The sequence below is a fragment of the Scyliorhinus torazame genome, chromosome 3, assembly GCF_047496885.1.
Source record: "Scyliorhinus torazame isolate Kashiwa2021f chromosome 3, sScyTor2.1, whole genome shotgun sequence".
In the NCBI taxonomy this organism is placed as follows: Eukaryota; Metazoa; Chordata; class Chondrichthyes; order Carcharhiniformes; family Scyliorhinidae; genus Scyliorhinus; species Scyliorhinus torazame.
The window spans coordinates 264,041,237-264,058,778 of record NC_092709.1 but is presented as its reverse complement, the minus strand read 5'-3'; the positions used below and the strand labels follow the sequence as shown (position 1 = coordinate 264,058,778).

The window sequence follows — 17,542 nt, the reverse complement described above, 5'->3', positions numbered from 1 at the left end:
CTTCAACGCCTCCCATACCACCCCCACTCGCACTTCCCCGTTGTCGTTGGCCTCCAAGTACCTTTCGATACACCCCCTCACCTTACCACACACCACCTCGTCCGCCAGCAGTCCCACATCCAGCCGCCACAATGGGCGTTGGTCCCTCTCCTCTCCCAGCTCCAGTTCCACCCAGTGTGGGGCATGGTCCGAAACGGCTATAGCCGAATACTCCGTCCCCTCCACCCTCGCCCTACCCAGAACAGGAGCGCCCTACCCAGAACAAAGAAATCTATCCGGGAGTAGGCTTTGTGTACATGGGAGAAGAACGAAAATTCCCTGGCCTGAGGCCTTGCAAACCGCCATGGGTCCACTCTCCCCATCTGATCCATAAACCCCCTAAGTACCTTGGCCGCCGCCGGCCTCTTTCCAGTCCTTGATTTGGAGCGGTCTAGTGCTGGATCCAACACTGTATTGAAGTCCCCTCCCATTATCAGGCCTCCTATCTCCAGGTCCAGAATGTGCCCCAACATGCGCTTCCTGAATCCTGCATCATCCCAGTTCGGGGCGTATACGTTTACCAACACCACCCACGTCCCTTGCAGCCTACCGCTCACCATTACATATCGCCCTCCATTGTCCGCTACAATAGTCTTGGCCTCAAATGACACCCGCTTTCCCACCAATATTGCCACCCCTCTATTCTTCGCGTCCAGTCCCGAGTGGAATACTTGTCCTACCTATCCCTTTCTTAGCCTGACCTGGTCCGCCACCTTCAGGTGTGTCTCTTGGAGCATGGCCACGTCCGCCTTCAGTCCCTTTAAGTGCGCGAACACTCGAGCCCTCTTCACCGGCCCATTCAGGCCCCTCACATTCCACGTTATCAGCCGGATTGGAGGGGCTATCACCCCCACACCCCGCCGACTAGCCATCTCCTTTTCTGGGCCAGTCCCGTGTCCACTCCTCCCTCACCTTCCAGTCCCCCAGAGGGGGGATCCCCGTCCCGACCACCTCTTCTGTGTCCCATTCCCTTTCGGCCAATGCAGCAGCATTTCCTGCGCGTGATTGACCCCCTAAATACAACAACCATCACACATCAAACCGCAAACATCCCCCCTACCCTCACAAACCCTCAGTTAGAGTCCAACCTTTCGGCTTGTACAAAGGTCCACGCCTCCTCATGCGTTTCAAAGTAATAGTGTTGGCCCTTGTATGTGACCCACAGTCGCGCTGGCTGCAGCATTCCGAATTTCACTTCTTTCCGGTACAACGCCGCTTTGGCCCGGTTGAAACCCGCTCTCCACTTTGCAACCTCCGTGCTCCAGTCCGGGTATATTCGGTCTCTGCATTGTCCCACTTACTGCTCCGCTCCTTCTTGGCCCATCTCAGGACCCACTCTCTGTCCGTGAACCAGTGGAACCTCACCACCATCACCCTTGGCGGCTCATTTGCCTGGGGCTTCTTCGCCAGCACCCGATGTGCCCCGTCCAACTCCAGCGGCCTCGAAGGGGCCTTTGTGCCCATCATCACCTCGAGCATCGTGCTCGCGTATGCCCCGGCATCAGCCCCCTCCACTCCCTCAGGGAGACCCAGGATTCGCAGATTCTTTCTCCTCGACCTGTTCTCCAGGTCTTCGAGTCTTCCCGCCCACCTCTTGTGTAGCGCCTTGTTCTGCTCCACTCTCACCGCCACGCCCACGAGCTCGTCCTCGTTCTGACTGACTCTTTTCTGTACCTCCTGGATCTTAGCTTCGTGGACCTTCTGGGTTATCCAGAGTCCTTCAATTGCCGAAAGCATAGGCGGCAACATCTCCTTGCGCATCTCCTCGCGCTGCTCCTCGAAGCAGCGCTTGATGAACTCCTGCAGCTCCCCTTTGTCCCTGGCCGCCGCCATTTTATTTTCTTTCCCTCGCTTCTCCCGTTGCTCCAGTGCCGCTCCTTTGGCCGTTACACTTCTGGTCCGTTTAAAAAGTCTATGGAAACTCCTGAAAAAGGTCTGAGAGTCAGTTCCAGATGGGAGCTGCCGAATGCGTGACCTCCTCCTCCATGGCCGCTACCGGAAGCCTCGACCCTGCTTCTTCAATGGCCTTGGTAGATCTTTTCACAGTTGTTCCCTCTGCTGCTAGAATTCACCTTTGATAGAGTCAAGTCAGATTGCAGCTTTAAGCTTGCCCTTCCCCCGCCTGCATGCTGGAAGAGGCTTTTGCCTAAACCTGCAGCCAAAGCCAAATCTTTTACTGTTTCTGCCGGGTCTGGTAGCCAAAAGACATAACATTCCTGGGGGACACTGTCAGGGGAATGCCGCAGTCTTCTTGCCACACCGGGAAATGTCAAACAAATGCCGTGGGGGCCCTGTAAAAGAGCCCAAAAGTCCGTTCCAAGCGGGAGCTACTGAATAGCTCTGCATAGCCGCACCCGGAAGTCACGTGCACATGGTTAACTGGACCTCTCCCACAATGCTTGCACTTGTCCTCGGGTGCAATATTAGCATTCGTGTTGAGAGAGCAAGAATACAAGAGCAGGGATGTATTTCTGAGGCTCTATAAGACTGGTCAGACTCCATTAGGACGTTTGTGAGCAGTTTTGGGCCCGTATCTAAGGAAGGATGTGCTGGCCTTAAAAATGGTCCAGAGGAGGTCCACAAGAATGATTCCTGGAATGGAGAGCTTGTCATGTGAGGAGTGGTTGAGGATTCTGGGTCTGTACTGGTTGGAGTTTAGAAGGATGAGGGAGGATCTTATTGAAACTTATAGGATACTGAGAGGCCTTTGGGAGGACGTGGAGAGGGTGTTTCCACTAGTAGGAAAAACTAAAACCAGAGGACACAATCTCAGACTGAAGGGACGATCCTTTAAAACCGAGATGAGGAGGAATTTCTTCAGCCAGAGAGTGGCAATTCTGTGGAACTCTGCTGCAGAAGGCTGTGCTGGCCAAATCACTGAGTGTCTTCAAGACAGAGATAGATCGGTTCTTGATTAATAAGGGGATCAGGTGTTATGGGGAGAAGGCAGGAGACTGGGGATGAGAAACATAAGCCATGATTGAATGGTAGAGCAGACTTGATGGGTCGAATGGCCTAATTCTGCTCCTGTGTCTTGTGGTCCTCCACTCCCGCAAAAAGCCTATTCATCCTAGACTAGTCAAATGAGTCCTACACACTACTTTAAGCTGTATTAAGCCAAGTTGCGCACACAAGGATGTGGAGTTCACCCTCTGCAGGGCCTCACTCCATATCCCATCTTCTAACACCAGCCCCAACTCCTCCTCCCACTTGGTCGCAATCCCCTCCACCAATACTGCATCTTTGGCCATAATGATACCCGAGAAACTCCCCTCTTCCGCCCCTGCGAGCAACCTCTCCATCAACGAGGTTGGTGGTGCCACAGGAAATATCACAAAGATCCGTTTCACAAAGAAGTGAGCTTGCAGGAATCGGAACGAGTCAGACTGCGAGAGCCCAAATTTCTCAGACAACTCTAAACTCACAAACCGTCCCTCCAAGAACAGATCCCCCATTCCTTCCAACCCCTTCTCATCCTACCCTTGTACGTAGCATCCAACCTTGCTGGCCCAATATATGATTCGGGCAGATCAAAGCCAGGTAAAATACCACCCCTAATTTAAAATATTGTCGAAATGATCTCCATGTCTTCAAGGTGGAGACCACCATGGATTTGCTGTATATTTCACTGGTGAGACGAGAGTGAGGCTGGCACTAGTGCCCTCCACCCAGACCCCCAACATGATTTTGACTCCATCTGTACCCAGGTAGCCTCCGGATCCCCACACCATCCCAACACCACCTCCACATTCGCTGCCCAGTAATAATATATCTAGCTCGGCAACGCCAAGCCTCCTGATTGTCAGTCCCTCTGAAGGACTGTCCTTCGAATCCTCGCCACTTTTTCCTACCCAAATAAAGGTTGAAATCTATTTCTCGATCCTCCAAAAATGGACTTCGGAAGAAAACCCAGCAAACACAAACAGGAACAAAAATCTTGGTACAATATTAATTTTGACTGACTGCATCCTGCCCGCCAAGAACGGAGGGAGACTATCCTGCCTTTGCAAATCGGTCTTGACCTTTCCCACCAACTTGTGCAGTTAAACGTACGGAGCCGGGCCCAATCTCGAGCTTCTTGAACCCCCAAATACCTGAAATGAGAAAATGCTAAGTGAACGGCAACACCCCAGATTTACTCCTCCCGCCCATTATACCCCTCTGATTATCTGAAGCCCTCAGGACAATGGCTAAAGGTTCTATCTCCAATGCAAACAAGAGAAGGGACGTAGGGCACCCCTCTCTTGTACCCCTGGTCAAATTAAAACACCCCAAACTCGCATTGTTTGTGGGGACATTGGCCTTTGGAGCTTTACACAACAATCATACCCATGGCACAAATTGGGATAGACCCTATCCCAAACTTTTTCAGTGCCACAAAAAAATACCCCAATTCCATATCAAAAGCTACCCTAAAAGAAAACATGCTTGGCATCCAATGCAACAATGACCTCCCGCTCTGTCCCCTCTGGGGACAACACAGCATTTAACAACTACTGCACATTAGACGACAGTTGCCGTACCCTTAACGAAACCCATCTGATCATCCCCAATAACTTGAGGGAGACAGTGCTCCAGCCCTAAGCCGCCTGCCACTGTACTATCAAGCCTAGAGATGACTGGCCTTCTCCCCATACCTGTTCGTTATCCCCTTTAAGTGCCGTAACTGGCACACCGCCTTATCTGTGGACAGTAAAACAAACTGCATCTGCAGCTTCTTCCTTCTAGCCAGGAGCTCTGGAGTAGGGTCAGTCCCCCCCCCACCCAACGTCCCCCCTTCCCCCCCACTGCCTTCAGGGCCATCCACAGAACCAATGCCGAAACTCCCCATTCTTATTAAATCCCACATACTCATCGATCGCCCTTGATGGCCTTGCAGTAAACCCCAAATCTGCCAACATCCCCACATCCAAACTCCATGCTGGTCACTGAACCGGCCCTGCTTCCAATACCACCCCCCCCCCCCCCCCCAAAAACAGGCTGCAACCCCTCCCCCACCTCCCGTTCACTAGCTAACCTAACCAGCCAGGGTCCATATCAAATGAGTAACAGAGAAGAACCCAAACCCATTAACATCCTCATCCTCTACCCCTAAACACATGTACTCCCTCAATACACGATCATAAAAACTTAAATTAACTATATCTATATGCAAAAAGGAAAATCAATACAACATCCCCACACAGTACCGTCCCAATCACCATAAAAATTTCTTTAAAACTCCTTCAATAGAGCCCAAGCCCTTGTGCTTTAGTGAAAGCCTCCGCTTCCTCCGCTGCCTCAAAGAAATGATCTGGGGAATTGTGTGACTCTCAATCTCGCTGGGCACACCACACCAAAACGCACACCTCTCTTATACAGCGCCGACTTCGTCCTGTTGAAGGCTGCATACCTCTTTGCTAACTCAGCTGCGACATTTTGGTATATTTGAATACTGCTGCCTTTCCACCGCACCTCTCAATTTTATTCGGCTCATTTCAGGACCCTCTCCTTCGTCTCATAGCTATGAAAACACACGATCATCACTTTTGGTGGCTCGTTCAACACCTGGTCCTCCTCCCACAACAACTTTGCGAACATCACAAAGTACTCAGTCAACTTTGGGCCCTCCAACCCTCCGGCAACCCCACAATCCTGAGGTTCTGCCTCCTCGACCCATTCTCCAGGCCCTTGTTCCTGTCCTCCACCATCATCAGCTCAGCTTCTAATGAGGCTATCTGGTCACTGTGTCGCGACAAGGTCTCCTCCACCCCCTTCAGCATCTCATCATGCTCACACACAGTTTCCGAGGTCTTTCCCAATGCCCCCTTTATCGGACCCAATGCGTCCTCCTCTGTCCTTTTGAGGGTCTCCATCATCTCCCTCCCTTGTTGTGTGAGTTCCCTTGCCTCTCAAAGTGCTTGTTGAATTGTCTTTCAAAGTCGACCGCCATTACTTTGGTCACTTTGTCCACAGTAATACGGTAGTGGTATTATCGCTGGACTAGCAATCCAGAGACCCAGAGTCATGCTCTGGGGACCTGGGTTCGAATCCAAATCTGGAATTAAAAGTCTAAAAGGTTACCATGAAACCGTTGTCAATTGTCATAAAAACCCATCTGGTTCACTAACGTACTTTAGGGAAGGAAATCTGTCAACCGTACCTGGTTGACCTACATGTGACTCCAGACCCACAGCAATGTGGATGGCTCTTAAATGCCCTCTGAGATGGACAATAAATGCTGGGTCCAGCCAGCGACGCCCACATCCCACGAACAAAGTTTTTTTTAATAAGGTGCAACCCCACCCACCGAGCTTGCCTCCACCATCTTTGCTCCCAAGGGACTATGCACCTTCCCAACTCCTGTGAAAGGCTACCCACTCGTAACCTTCTTTCCAGTATTCTTGTTAATGGTCTTTAACATCTTCTTATAAAAGGCTATCAAATGGAACATGTCGGTCCACAAATTACCCTTGGGAACCGGGCTAAAAGGGCCAAAAACTGAGGACTCTGGTGGGAGCTACCTTGCATGCGGCCTCCTTCTACATGCTGCCACCGGACATTCTCCAAACTTTTATAAAGTTAAGATTGTTTTGATATCATGTCATTTTCTTTGCTTCTGTTTGTTGGTTTCACTTATAGTTTCCTGCTGTAGATGTCATAGCAGCAGGTTTCCAGCTGTGCTTCTTGCCTTGGTTTCATCCTGTTCTACCAATCATCTAGGAGAATGTATTCTAATGCATTCATTTTGAAGAATTTCTATCTGCAATAAACATATTAATAGTATAGTTTACATATTTAATTGTCAATCTCCGTGCCAATTATAATATCGCTATTTTTAAACTGCTGATTTTGTTCTGCAGGCGACACTCTTGATACAGACTATACGGCAGTTGGATGCGCAGTGACAACCATCTCCTCAAATTTAACTGAGATGTCAAAGGGTGTCAAACTGCTGGCAGCCTTAATGGAGGATGAGGGTGCAAATGGACAACAGCTCCTGAAAGCTGCTAAAAACCTGGCTTGTGCTGTGTCAGAATTATTGAAGACTGCTCAGCCAGCTACTGCTGAGGTGAATTATTTCACTATCAAAATTCTTGGAATAAACTATTCTTCCAAGCTGAGAGCCATATAAACGTGCTATTCTTTTTTTAGAAGCTAATTTAACTGCCTCTCTTGAAAGTTGCCTACATGTAGCACAGATGACAGGATCACGTTGGGCATTTGTTATTAGCTACAAACTGCTGGTGACATTCAGATGGATGGAATGTTTAGTTCCTCATCCAAATTCCTCATCAATGTATTTGTACTTTCTATTAGAAATGCAAAACAGGGAAGATAATTCATTATTTACAGCCTTCTGATCAAATTTACCTAATTAATTATTTAAAACTTGGTTTATTTAAGTCACCAATCATTGTAAAGTGCTAAAGACACGTACAATTGATATGGTAAGCAGTAGTGTTGTGTAACAGCTACGATGTTGTGGGCTTTCTTTTTGGTTAAAGTCAGTAAGTTGCCACCCGTCGAATGTATTGAGTTTCTTTCCAATTAGATGCAGGAGGGCTAAGAGGTTTAGCATTTTGTATTTCAGCCTCGACAGGTCCTGCTTACTGCTGCTGGTACAGTCGGTCAAACAAGTGGTGAGCTTCTCCATCAGATTGGGGAGAGTGACGCAGATCCACGTTTTCAGGTATGTGCTACCCTCTTGTCTAAAGGATTCATTTTGCATTACATTTGTTGCTGTGATTATTGTTGCGTTAACATTCTGTTGGAATTTTGTAAATCCTTTTGTGCAGTTTCCTGTAGGTGCACAAAAATACGCAGCAAGGTCAGGTGTTGCTCTCAAAACGGTAAACTTAATTTATTCAGCCACTTCATTGAATCAGCCACTTTGATGCAATTTTTCTCCAAATTTATAATCAAGATTATCAATAACATTAAATCTCAGAAATTGTACTAACTGATTTAAATGTAAATTGGATCGCAATTTTCTCATGATTAAGCTTGAAATAAAATTGCTTTGCAAATATTCCACCCGACATTGTTTGAAACTGACTTGTGTGACACTGGCAAAATAACGCTATTTGGCAGTGTTAATTTGGCAGAATTCTATAATGAATCCAACTTCTGGACAAAGTACTTCATTCTATAGGTACAAATGCCCTATATTTAGGACTTTTGTATTGAGAGATACAAAAGTATCTCCAGTACACAGAATATAGAAATTATCTCATTGTTAATGCGTGTGGCGTGCTGGTTATATAACGGGCTGGATCTCGCTGGAGAGGGGCATCTCTGCCTCTGCCTGTGCCTTTTCTCATGAACTCCTCAGCTTAACATTTTGTGCTGTAACTCATGGGTGCACCTACACCGCATGGACTGCAATGGTTCACAAAGGCAGCTCACCACATTCTCCAGGGTATTAGCGATGGACTATAAATGCTGGTCTAGCCAGCATCCTATGAATGAATTTGAAAAAAAAACTTGCTGGAACTGCAAGTTGATGGTACGCCAAGGGCAACTAGGACAGAGTGAATGGCAGGGCCAAGAGTATGTATCCTTGACTAATGTGATTTGTGGATTTAAAAATGAACAGGACTGACTGAGAGACAGTGAATTAGAATGGGTGAAAGGGTTAAATAGCCACAGAAGGAAAAATAGAGAGAGGAGGAAACATAGGTGAGATGTAATTTGTGTGAAGCAAATGGTGGAGCAACAAAAACTAACGATCAAGATTGAGAAATTTGTAGCTCATTCCCGCTCACTTGATTGCCTGTGCTTGCTGGCTGACTTGCATATTAATGAGGGTTGTTCATGGACCGTTATTTTTCAGGCAAGTTGTGGCCCAAGTTTTCTTTTCAATCTATAGTCATCATAAGACTTTGGAGCAGAAGCAAGCCACTCAGCCCATCGAATCTGCTCTGCCACTCAACAAGATCATGACTGATCTGATCTGATAATCCTCAACTCCACTTTCCTGCCTTATCCCCATAACCCTCGATTCCTTGGCTGACTAAAAACCTGTTGATCTCAATCTTGAACATACCTAACAACCCAACCCCTTTATCTCTACCTAAAGAGTTCCACAGATTTACTACCCTCTGGGAGGAGAATTTCACCTCCCCTCTCTCAAATGGGCGACCGCTTATTCGGAGATTATGAAAATAATGAATGAATGAAAATCGCTTATTGTTACAAGTAGGCTTCAATGAAGTTACTGTGAAAAGCCCCTAGCCGCCACATTCCAGCGCCTGTTCGGGGAAGCTGTTACAGGAATTGAACTTGGTCTGCTTTCTGGCCAGCGATTTAGCCCTGTGCTAAACAGCCCCTTCTGGGGCCTGGACTCTCCCACAGAGGAAACATCCCCGCAGCATCTACCTTTGATTAGAGAAACGACAAGGATCCCAGTGGTGTACCGGTCACATGACTGTAGATTCTGTGCAGAAAATCTCTTGAAAGCTGAACTGATTATTTTCATTCATGTCAAATGGACCTGGACAGTTTGCTGCATTACTTGGCAGCTATGACCTGACTATCTGCAGTTAACTACCACAATGTTGATCGAGTAACTCCAGTTCATGTTGGGATAAGTGCAAAGTGATTGTTCATATTAATTTGTATCGAATGAATATATTCCTATTTGATTATTTGTTTTTAATTGCGTTGCTTTAATGTTTTGGGAAAAAGCAAATCTGGTTGTCATGGAACTGTTATAATTTTGTTCTAGCTTTAAGTTATCTCGGTGACTAGAGCTGTCAGGGTGAAAACCTGTATAAAATTTATTATAAATGTTTTATGTAGAGCTCTGTCAAGTGATCCTGGTGGCTTATCTAGTGGTAATGTTAAGTCAAAGTAGAGCAAATAACAGTGAATCAGTATCCTGGAAACTAGACCATGCTTTTCAATATTTGCTGCACCGCACTGCTATCTAATAATAGCAGTGATTTTTGTACACATGATTCTAATTTTCAGACTATTACTATAAATGAATTGCAATGTACTATAAATTGTGAAAATCGACATGTTAAGCAAAATGTAGCAATTTATTTTTATAACCAAACGTGATTATCTCAAAAATAGCGAGCATTAAAACATAAATATGACTTTCAAATTTCTGACCACTTTTAGGACATGCTGATGCAATTGGCCAAGGCTGTAGCAAATGCAGCAGCAGCTTTGGTGCTGAAGGCGAAGAATGTGGCTCAGAAAACTGAGGATTCAGTATTACAAAACCGTGTCATTGCAGCTGCGACACAGTGTGCACTTTCCACATCACAGCTCGTAGCCTGCACTAAGGTAAGTGTTTCAAGGTTTATTGGTTACAGGCAAGGTTCGTAGCATTTAACTGGGGGAAGTAGAATATCTTTGCAAATATAGCTCATCTTCAAATTTAGACAATTAAAATCTCAAATGGCCCGTGGTATTTAGATCCGGCGAACCTGTTGTGTTATGACAGCTGAAATAAATGTTATCCCAAAAGTAGAGAACTCAACTGGAAGTAAAAAAAAAAAAAGGCTTGTTAAGTCAGATTCGCCTAAATGTCCTTTGATAATGCCTGTAAATAATTAGAAGCAATTTTCCACATCTTCCCTCTTTGCAGGTAGTAGCTCCGACTATCAGCTCCCCTGTATGCCAGGAACAGCTGATTGAAGCCGGGAAGCTCGTTGCTAAATCGGTGGAGGGATGTGTGGCGGCCTCGCAGGCTGCAACAAATGATGAGCAGCTGCTGAAACAAGTAGGTGTGGCAGCCACTGCTGTGACACAAGCCCTCAATGACCTGTTGCAGCATATCAAACTGTATGCCGCTGGAGGACACCCACTGGGACGCTATGATCAGGCGACAGACACCATTCTAACAGTGACAGAAAACATTTTCAGCTCTATGGGGGATGCTGGTAAGGAAATTGCTGTTCTGAACAGTACATCTACAGTAATGCTAATATGGAATAAATACAGAATAAAGAAACTCTACCGTTATCGGTTATTAAACATTAAGTACGAGTCCGATAGATAGAAAAACACAATGTAGCCATAAAGCTTTCTAAAGTCATAATTAAATCTGATGGGTGCCCAAATCTTCCTTCTGTTTTATTGTCCTTTTATTTTTTTATCGTCCTAGCTTTGACAGAGTTATCCAGGCTCAACGTTAGCTCCCTTCTCTCTCCACGGATGCTGTCAGACCTGCTGAGATTGTCCAGTATTTTCTGTTTTTGTTTCAATAAAAGGATTTTTGGTTCTTTGTGTAAATTTAATTGCACTTCTAATTGTTAATTTTCTGCCATTACTGAAAGTGTTGAGCCTTTGCTGTGGTATGATGCCATAGATGGCAAAATCTTCGATTACCTTGTTCAATTACCTTGCAGCACGGTAGCATTGTGGATAGTGCAATTGCTTCACAGCTCCAGGGTTCCAGGTTCGATTCCGGCTTGGGTCACTGTCTGTGCGGAGTCTGCACGTCCTCCCCGTGTGTGCGTGGGTTTCCTCCCGGGTGCTCCGGTTTCCACCCACAGTCCAAAGATGTGCAGATTAGGTGGATTGGCCATGATAAATTGCCCTTTGTGTCCAAAATTGCCCTTAGTGTTGGGTGCGGTTACTGGGTTTTGGGTATAGATAGGGTGGAGGTGTTGACCTTGGGTAGGGTGCTCTTCCCAAGAGCAGGTGCAGACTCGATGGGCCGAATGGACTCCTTCTGCACTGTAAATTCTATGATGATCTATGATAATTGCCATTCTTAATATGTTAGCCTGGATTTTTAAGTATTCGCAACCCATCTGATTCAACAATACAGCATGCACCTTTTCTTCATAAGTGGCTGGATAGTAAATTAGAGCATGATCACTCTGATTCTTTTCCCTCTGGCTATCTAACCTCAACTCACGGAGGCAAATTGAAGTTAATTAATTATTACCCCAGCTGAGATTAGCTAGCTCTATGCAGATTAAGGATTGAACTGGAGATCTTCCAAAGACTGCTTGTGTCATTTATTCACTATCTGAATTGCTGAACCATCTGGTTAATTAAAATCACCTAACAAGCAGAATAGAAGGTGAATGGATATTTGCTGCTATCGTTTTCGAACGGAGCACTTTATTTTTAAATTTTCCAATTAAGGGACAATTTAGCACGTCGACCCTCACCCCCCTCTGGGGGACTCCTGGAATCTGGCACATCATAATTGAAGGTTCTTTTGTTTTTCTGCCTCCGTAGATAGTTCAGGCAGTGTCCTATTGGGCCTCCACCAACACCCCAACTCCATCCCTCCCCACCACCTTCCTTTCCCTTCTCTCCCCACCACCCCCCTTCCTTTCCCTTCTGTTGATACAGAGGCGAGGGTATCTGATCTCTCCAGCGTATAAAATTTAGTGCTTGTACCGTTTGTTTTTTGTACAACTGTGTTGTGAACTGTTTTAATAATCAGAGTATTGTACCCCCCCCTCCCCGTAAGTTGGCACTGAGGGGAGAGTACCCTGGTTTTCCAACACAGAATTAGTGTTTGTAACGTTTGGCCTTGTATATATTTTTTACTGTTTTAATAAAAAGATATGGCCAATCCACCTACCCTGCACATCTTTGGGTTGTCGGGGTGAGACCCACGCAGACACGGGGATGAACGTGCAAACTCCACACGGACAGTGACCCGGGGCTGGGATTGAACCCGAGTCCTCGGCGCCAGGAGGCAGCAGTGCTAACCACTGCGCCACCGTGCTGTCTAGAGCACATTATTTTTGCTTCCTTTGGCTTGTGATATTTAATGAATAAATTTGCATTTTCATCATCTAACACGTTCCCAGAGTTTCCCAAAGCGCTTGCTAGCCTTTTAAGCTCTTTTTACTAAAAAAAAATGTTGTTATTTTGTAATGCAGGCAACAGTAGCAGTCAACGTCTGCACAGTAAGTTGCAATAAATTGCAATTAGATAAATGACTGGATAGTCTGTTTTTAAGGTGTTGGTTGAGGGATAAATGTTTAGTGTATATAGCATTTATTCATATATATTTGCATTACTTGTATATATTTGTGTTTATATATATATTTGTGTATATTCATATATATTTTTGCGTTTATTTATACATACATATGCATTAACATAGCACCTTTCATAACCACGGGACATCTCACAATGTTCTACAACCAATGAAGTGTAGTCAATGTCATAGTTCAGGAAATGTGAATAACACAGGTTATTCATGAAGGCCCCACCTTCTCAACCTTGTCCCTCACCTGAGGTGCCATGAATCTCAGGTTAAATCACCACCAATCAGCTCTTCTCCCTACAAAGGGGAAAGCAGCCTATGAACATTTGGAACTATGGCAACTTTACCGTACCTATACAGGAAATGTGACGTACAAACCTACGAATAAGGGCCAGGTAAAGGTCATTCGGCCCCTTGAGTCTGCGCCTCCATTTAACAAGATCACGCCTGATCTGATCTCAAATCTGCATCTCACCCACTCTGATAACCTACCATCCTCTTGCTTTCCAAGAATTTGTCCCTTTGCCATAAACATATTCATAGATTCTCTCCCTGAGAAGGTGGTGGAAGTTGACTCATAGAGCTTTACAACACGAATAGAGACTTTTCGGCCCATCGTGTCCATGCGAGCCATCAAGCACCTAACTATTCTAATCCCATTTTCCAGCATTTGGTCCATAGCCTTGTATGCAATGGCATTTCAAGTGCTCAGCTAAATACTTCTTAAAAGTTGAGGGTTCCTGTCTCTGCCACCCTTTCAAACAGAGGGTTCCAGATTACAACCACCCTCTGGGTGAAAAAGTTTTTCCTCACGTCTCCTCTAAACCTCCTGTCCATTACATTCAATCTGTGCCCCCAGGTTATTGACCCTCCACAAAGGGGAAAAGTGCCTTACCTTCCACCCTATCTATGTTCCTTACAATTTTGTACACCTCAGTCAGGTCCCCCCCTCAGCCTTCTCTGCTCCTGTGAAAACAATCCCAGCCTACCCAGTCTTTCTTGATCGCTGAAACGCTCCAGCCCAGGCAACATCCTGGTGAATCTCCTCTGCACCCTCTCCAGTGAAATCACTCCCTTTCTACTATAGTGTGGTGACCAGGACTGCGCGCACAACTTCCCTGGGGCCTAACCAGCTCCAACATGCTCTTGTATTCAATGCCTTGGTTAATAAAGGCAAAAATTCCACAGGCTGCCTTAATCACCTGATCTACCAATAAGTTTTGCATTAAGTACAGAACTTAGCATTGCAGTTGCACGGCGCCGAGGTCCCAGGTTCAATCCCAGCTCACTGTCCGTGTGGAGTTTGCATGGGTTTCGCCCCCACAACCCAAAGATGTGCAAGGTAGGTAGATTGAGCATGCTAAATTGCCCATTGGAAAAAATTAGTTGGGTACTCTTTATATAAAAATTAAAAAGAATTTTAAAAAATTAAGTACAGAACTTAATTTACAGTAGTTATTTTTACCATTTAATGCTACCAGCATGCATCCCTGCTGCCAGTGAAAATCCTTTCCCGATTTGGCAGCCTTGCACACTTCCAGTTGAAAATGTGCACAAACCTCCTACTCATAATATTGGCCCATTATGCCAAAAACAAATGCCGAGCAGTGGAATATCTCGGTTCATAGCTCGTGTTAGTAGCCAAATTGAATTTAAAAAGGTAGGGAGGTTATGCTTCAGTTGTTCAGGGCACTAGTGAGACCACATTTGGAGGACTTTGTACAGTATTGGTTTTCGTATTTAAGGAAGGATGTAAATCCATTGGAACTTGGCTTAGTCTGATCCAATTCAAGGTGCTACACAGGATTCAGATGACCAAGGCGAGGATGAGTGGATTCTTCTCTGGGGTGGAGGACAAATCGATGGCAGCGTGGGTGTGTGAAGTCAGACCATAAATATTGAACTGTGACCATGGACAGTTAGTTGGTGGTTGGGCACTGGCACCATTGGTGATTCACTTGGTTAGTGGTTCAATAACAGCTTGCAATTGAAGAGCATGTTTAGCACAGCAAACCAGGTCAAGCTTCTTCATAAATGTACCACTACGACACATGAAGAGCTATTAGGATAGGTGAACAAAAACTTAGCCAAAATAGTAGGTTTTAAGTGGGAGGAGAGAGTTTGAGAGGGAGAGTGGTTAAGTTCCAAAGACTCCCATTCCTCGGTGAAAACATTTTGTCTCATCCCTGTTTTAAATGGACGACACCTTATTTTTAAACAGTGACCCCTAGTTCTACATTCTCCCAGAAGGGGGAACCTCCTCTCCACACCCACCGTGTGAAGACCCTTCAGGATCATGTGTTTCAATCAAGCTGCCATCTACTCTTCTGAACTCGAGTAGATAAAATCCTAGCCTGCTCAACGTTTCCTCATAGACAACCGACCCATTCCATGTGTTAGTTTGGTAAATCTTCTCCAATCTGCTTCCAATGCATTTACTTTTTTTAATAATATGTTTACTGAAAATTTTTCAGTATGAGCAAAATAATAGAAAACAAATAACCCAAGTTACAATCTCAAAGAAGACGCAAAACAACCAAAGGCACAAATTAGCTTAACCCCCAAAACTAAATGAAACCCCTTACCAACTGACAGTGACTAGCTCTGTAAAAAGGAAATGAATATCTGGCATCTTACTAACCCTCTAATGGTGTACTTGACCTTCTCCAAATGTAAGAATGACATGAAGTCACCAAACCAAACCGAGGCACTGGGCGGAGTAGGAGACCCCACCCAAGCAGAACCCGTCTCCGGGCTATTAACGAGGCAAAGGCGAAGATTTCCTTCACCCCCGTCTGCAAACTGGCAGGTCCGATGCCCTGAAAATGGCCATCAATGGTCATGACTCCAGATCATCTCAAACGTGGATTGAAGAAAGAGACTCAGAAGTTTACTAACTTGGGACACCAGAACATATGAGTGTGGTTAACCAACCCCCGAGAACAATGTTCAAACCTGTCCACCACCCGAGAGAGGAATCCGCTCATCCTCGCCTTGGTCATCTGGGCCCTGTGCATCACCCGAGTTCCAATGCATTTACATCCTTCTTTTAAGAAGGGTAGCAAGGATAGTCCAGGAAACTACAGGCCGGTGAGCCTTGCGTCAGTGATAGGGAAATTACTGGAGAGAATGCTTTGAGACAGGATCTACTCCCATTTGGCAGCAAGTGGACGTATTAGTGAGAGGCAGCACGGTTTTGTGAAGGGGAGGGCGTGTCTCACTAACTTGGTAGAGTTTTTCGAGGAGGTCACAAAAATGATTGATGCAGGTAGGGCAGTGGATGTTGTCTATATGGACTTCAGTAAGGCCTTTGACAAGGTCCCTCATGACAGACTGGTACAAAAGGTGAAGTCACACAGGATCAGAGGTGAGCTGGCGAGATGGATACAGAACTGGCTAGGTCATAGGCAGAGAGTAGCAATGGAAGGGTGCTTTTCTGAGTGGAGTGCTGTGACTAGTGGTGTTCCGCAGGGATCAGTGCTGGGACCTTTGCTGTTCGTAGTATATATAAATGATTTGGAGGAAAATGTAACTGGTCTGATTAGTAAGTTTGCAGATGACGCAAAGGTTGGTGGAAATGTGGCTAGCGATGAGGACAGCCAGAGGATACAGCAGGATTTAGATTGTTTGGAGACTTGGGCAGAGAGATGGCAGATGGAGTTTAATCCAGACAAATGTGAAGCAATGCATTTTGGAAGGTCTAATACAGGTTGGGAATATACAGTTAATGGTAGAACCCTTGAGTGTTGACAGGGAGATCTAGGTGTACAGGTCACGGAAAGGGGCAACACAGGTGGAGAAGGCAGTCAAGAAGGCATACGGCATGCTTGCCTTCATTGGCTGGGGTATTGAATATAAAAATTGGCAAGTCATGTTGCCGCTGTATAGGCCTTAGTTAGGCCACACTTGGGAGTATAGTGTTCAATTCTGGTCGCCACACTACTAGAAGGATGTGGACGCTTTAGAGAGGGTGCAGAAGAGATTTACCAGGATGTTGACTGGTATGGAGGGCATTAGCTATGAGGAGAGGTTGAATAAACTCTGTTTGTTCTCACTGGAACAACAGAGGTTGAGGGGCGACCTGATAGAGGTCTAAAAAACTATGTGGGGCAGAGACAGAGTGGATGGTCAGAGGCTTTTTCCCAGGGTAGAGGGGTCAATTACTAGGTGGCATAGATTTAAGGTGCGAGGGGAAAGGTTTAGAGGAGATGTACGAAGCACATTTTTTTTACACCGGGTAGTGGGTGCCTGGAACTCGCTGCCGGAGGTGGTGGTGGAAGCAGGGGCGATAGTGACATTTAAGGGGCATCTTGACAAATACATGAATAGGATGGGAATAGAGGGATACGGACCCCGGAAGTGTAGAAGATTTTAGTTTAAACGGGTAGCATGGTCGGCGCAGGCTTGGAGGGCCGAAGGGCCTGTTCCTGTGCTGTACTTTTCTTTGTTCTTTGATCTAAATACGAAAACCAATATTGTACAAAGTACTCCAAATGTGGCCTCACTAGTGCCCTGAACAACTGAAGCATAACCTCCCTACTTTTTTTA

The 17,542-nt window shown here is 45.8% G+C and overlaps 1 protein-coding gene across 1 annotated transcript in view; it reads left to right on the top strand.

Moving 5' to 3' along the window:
- Positions 1-17,542, top strand: part of LOC140409092 (talin-1) — a 359,042-nt gene that overhangs the window by 219,250 nt on the left and 122,250 nt on the right. The window contains exons 17-20 of the mRNA XM_072497200.1: positions 6,882-7,090; positions 7,613-7,711; positions 10,150-10,317; positions 10,622-10,916. Coding sequence (XP_072353301.1) covers positions 6,882-7,090; positions 7,613-7,711; positions 10,150-10,317; positions 10,622-10,916 — 771 coding nt within the window. The remainder of the gene's footprint in view (positions 1-6,881; positions 7,091-7,612; positions 7,712-10,149; positions 10,318-10,621; positions 10,917-17,542) is intronic.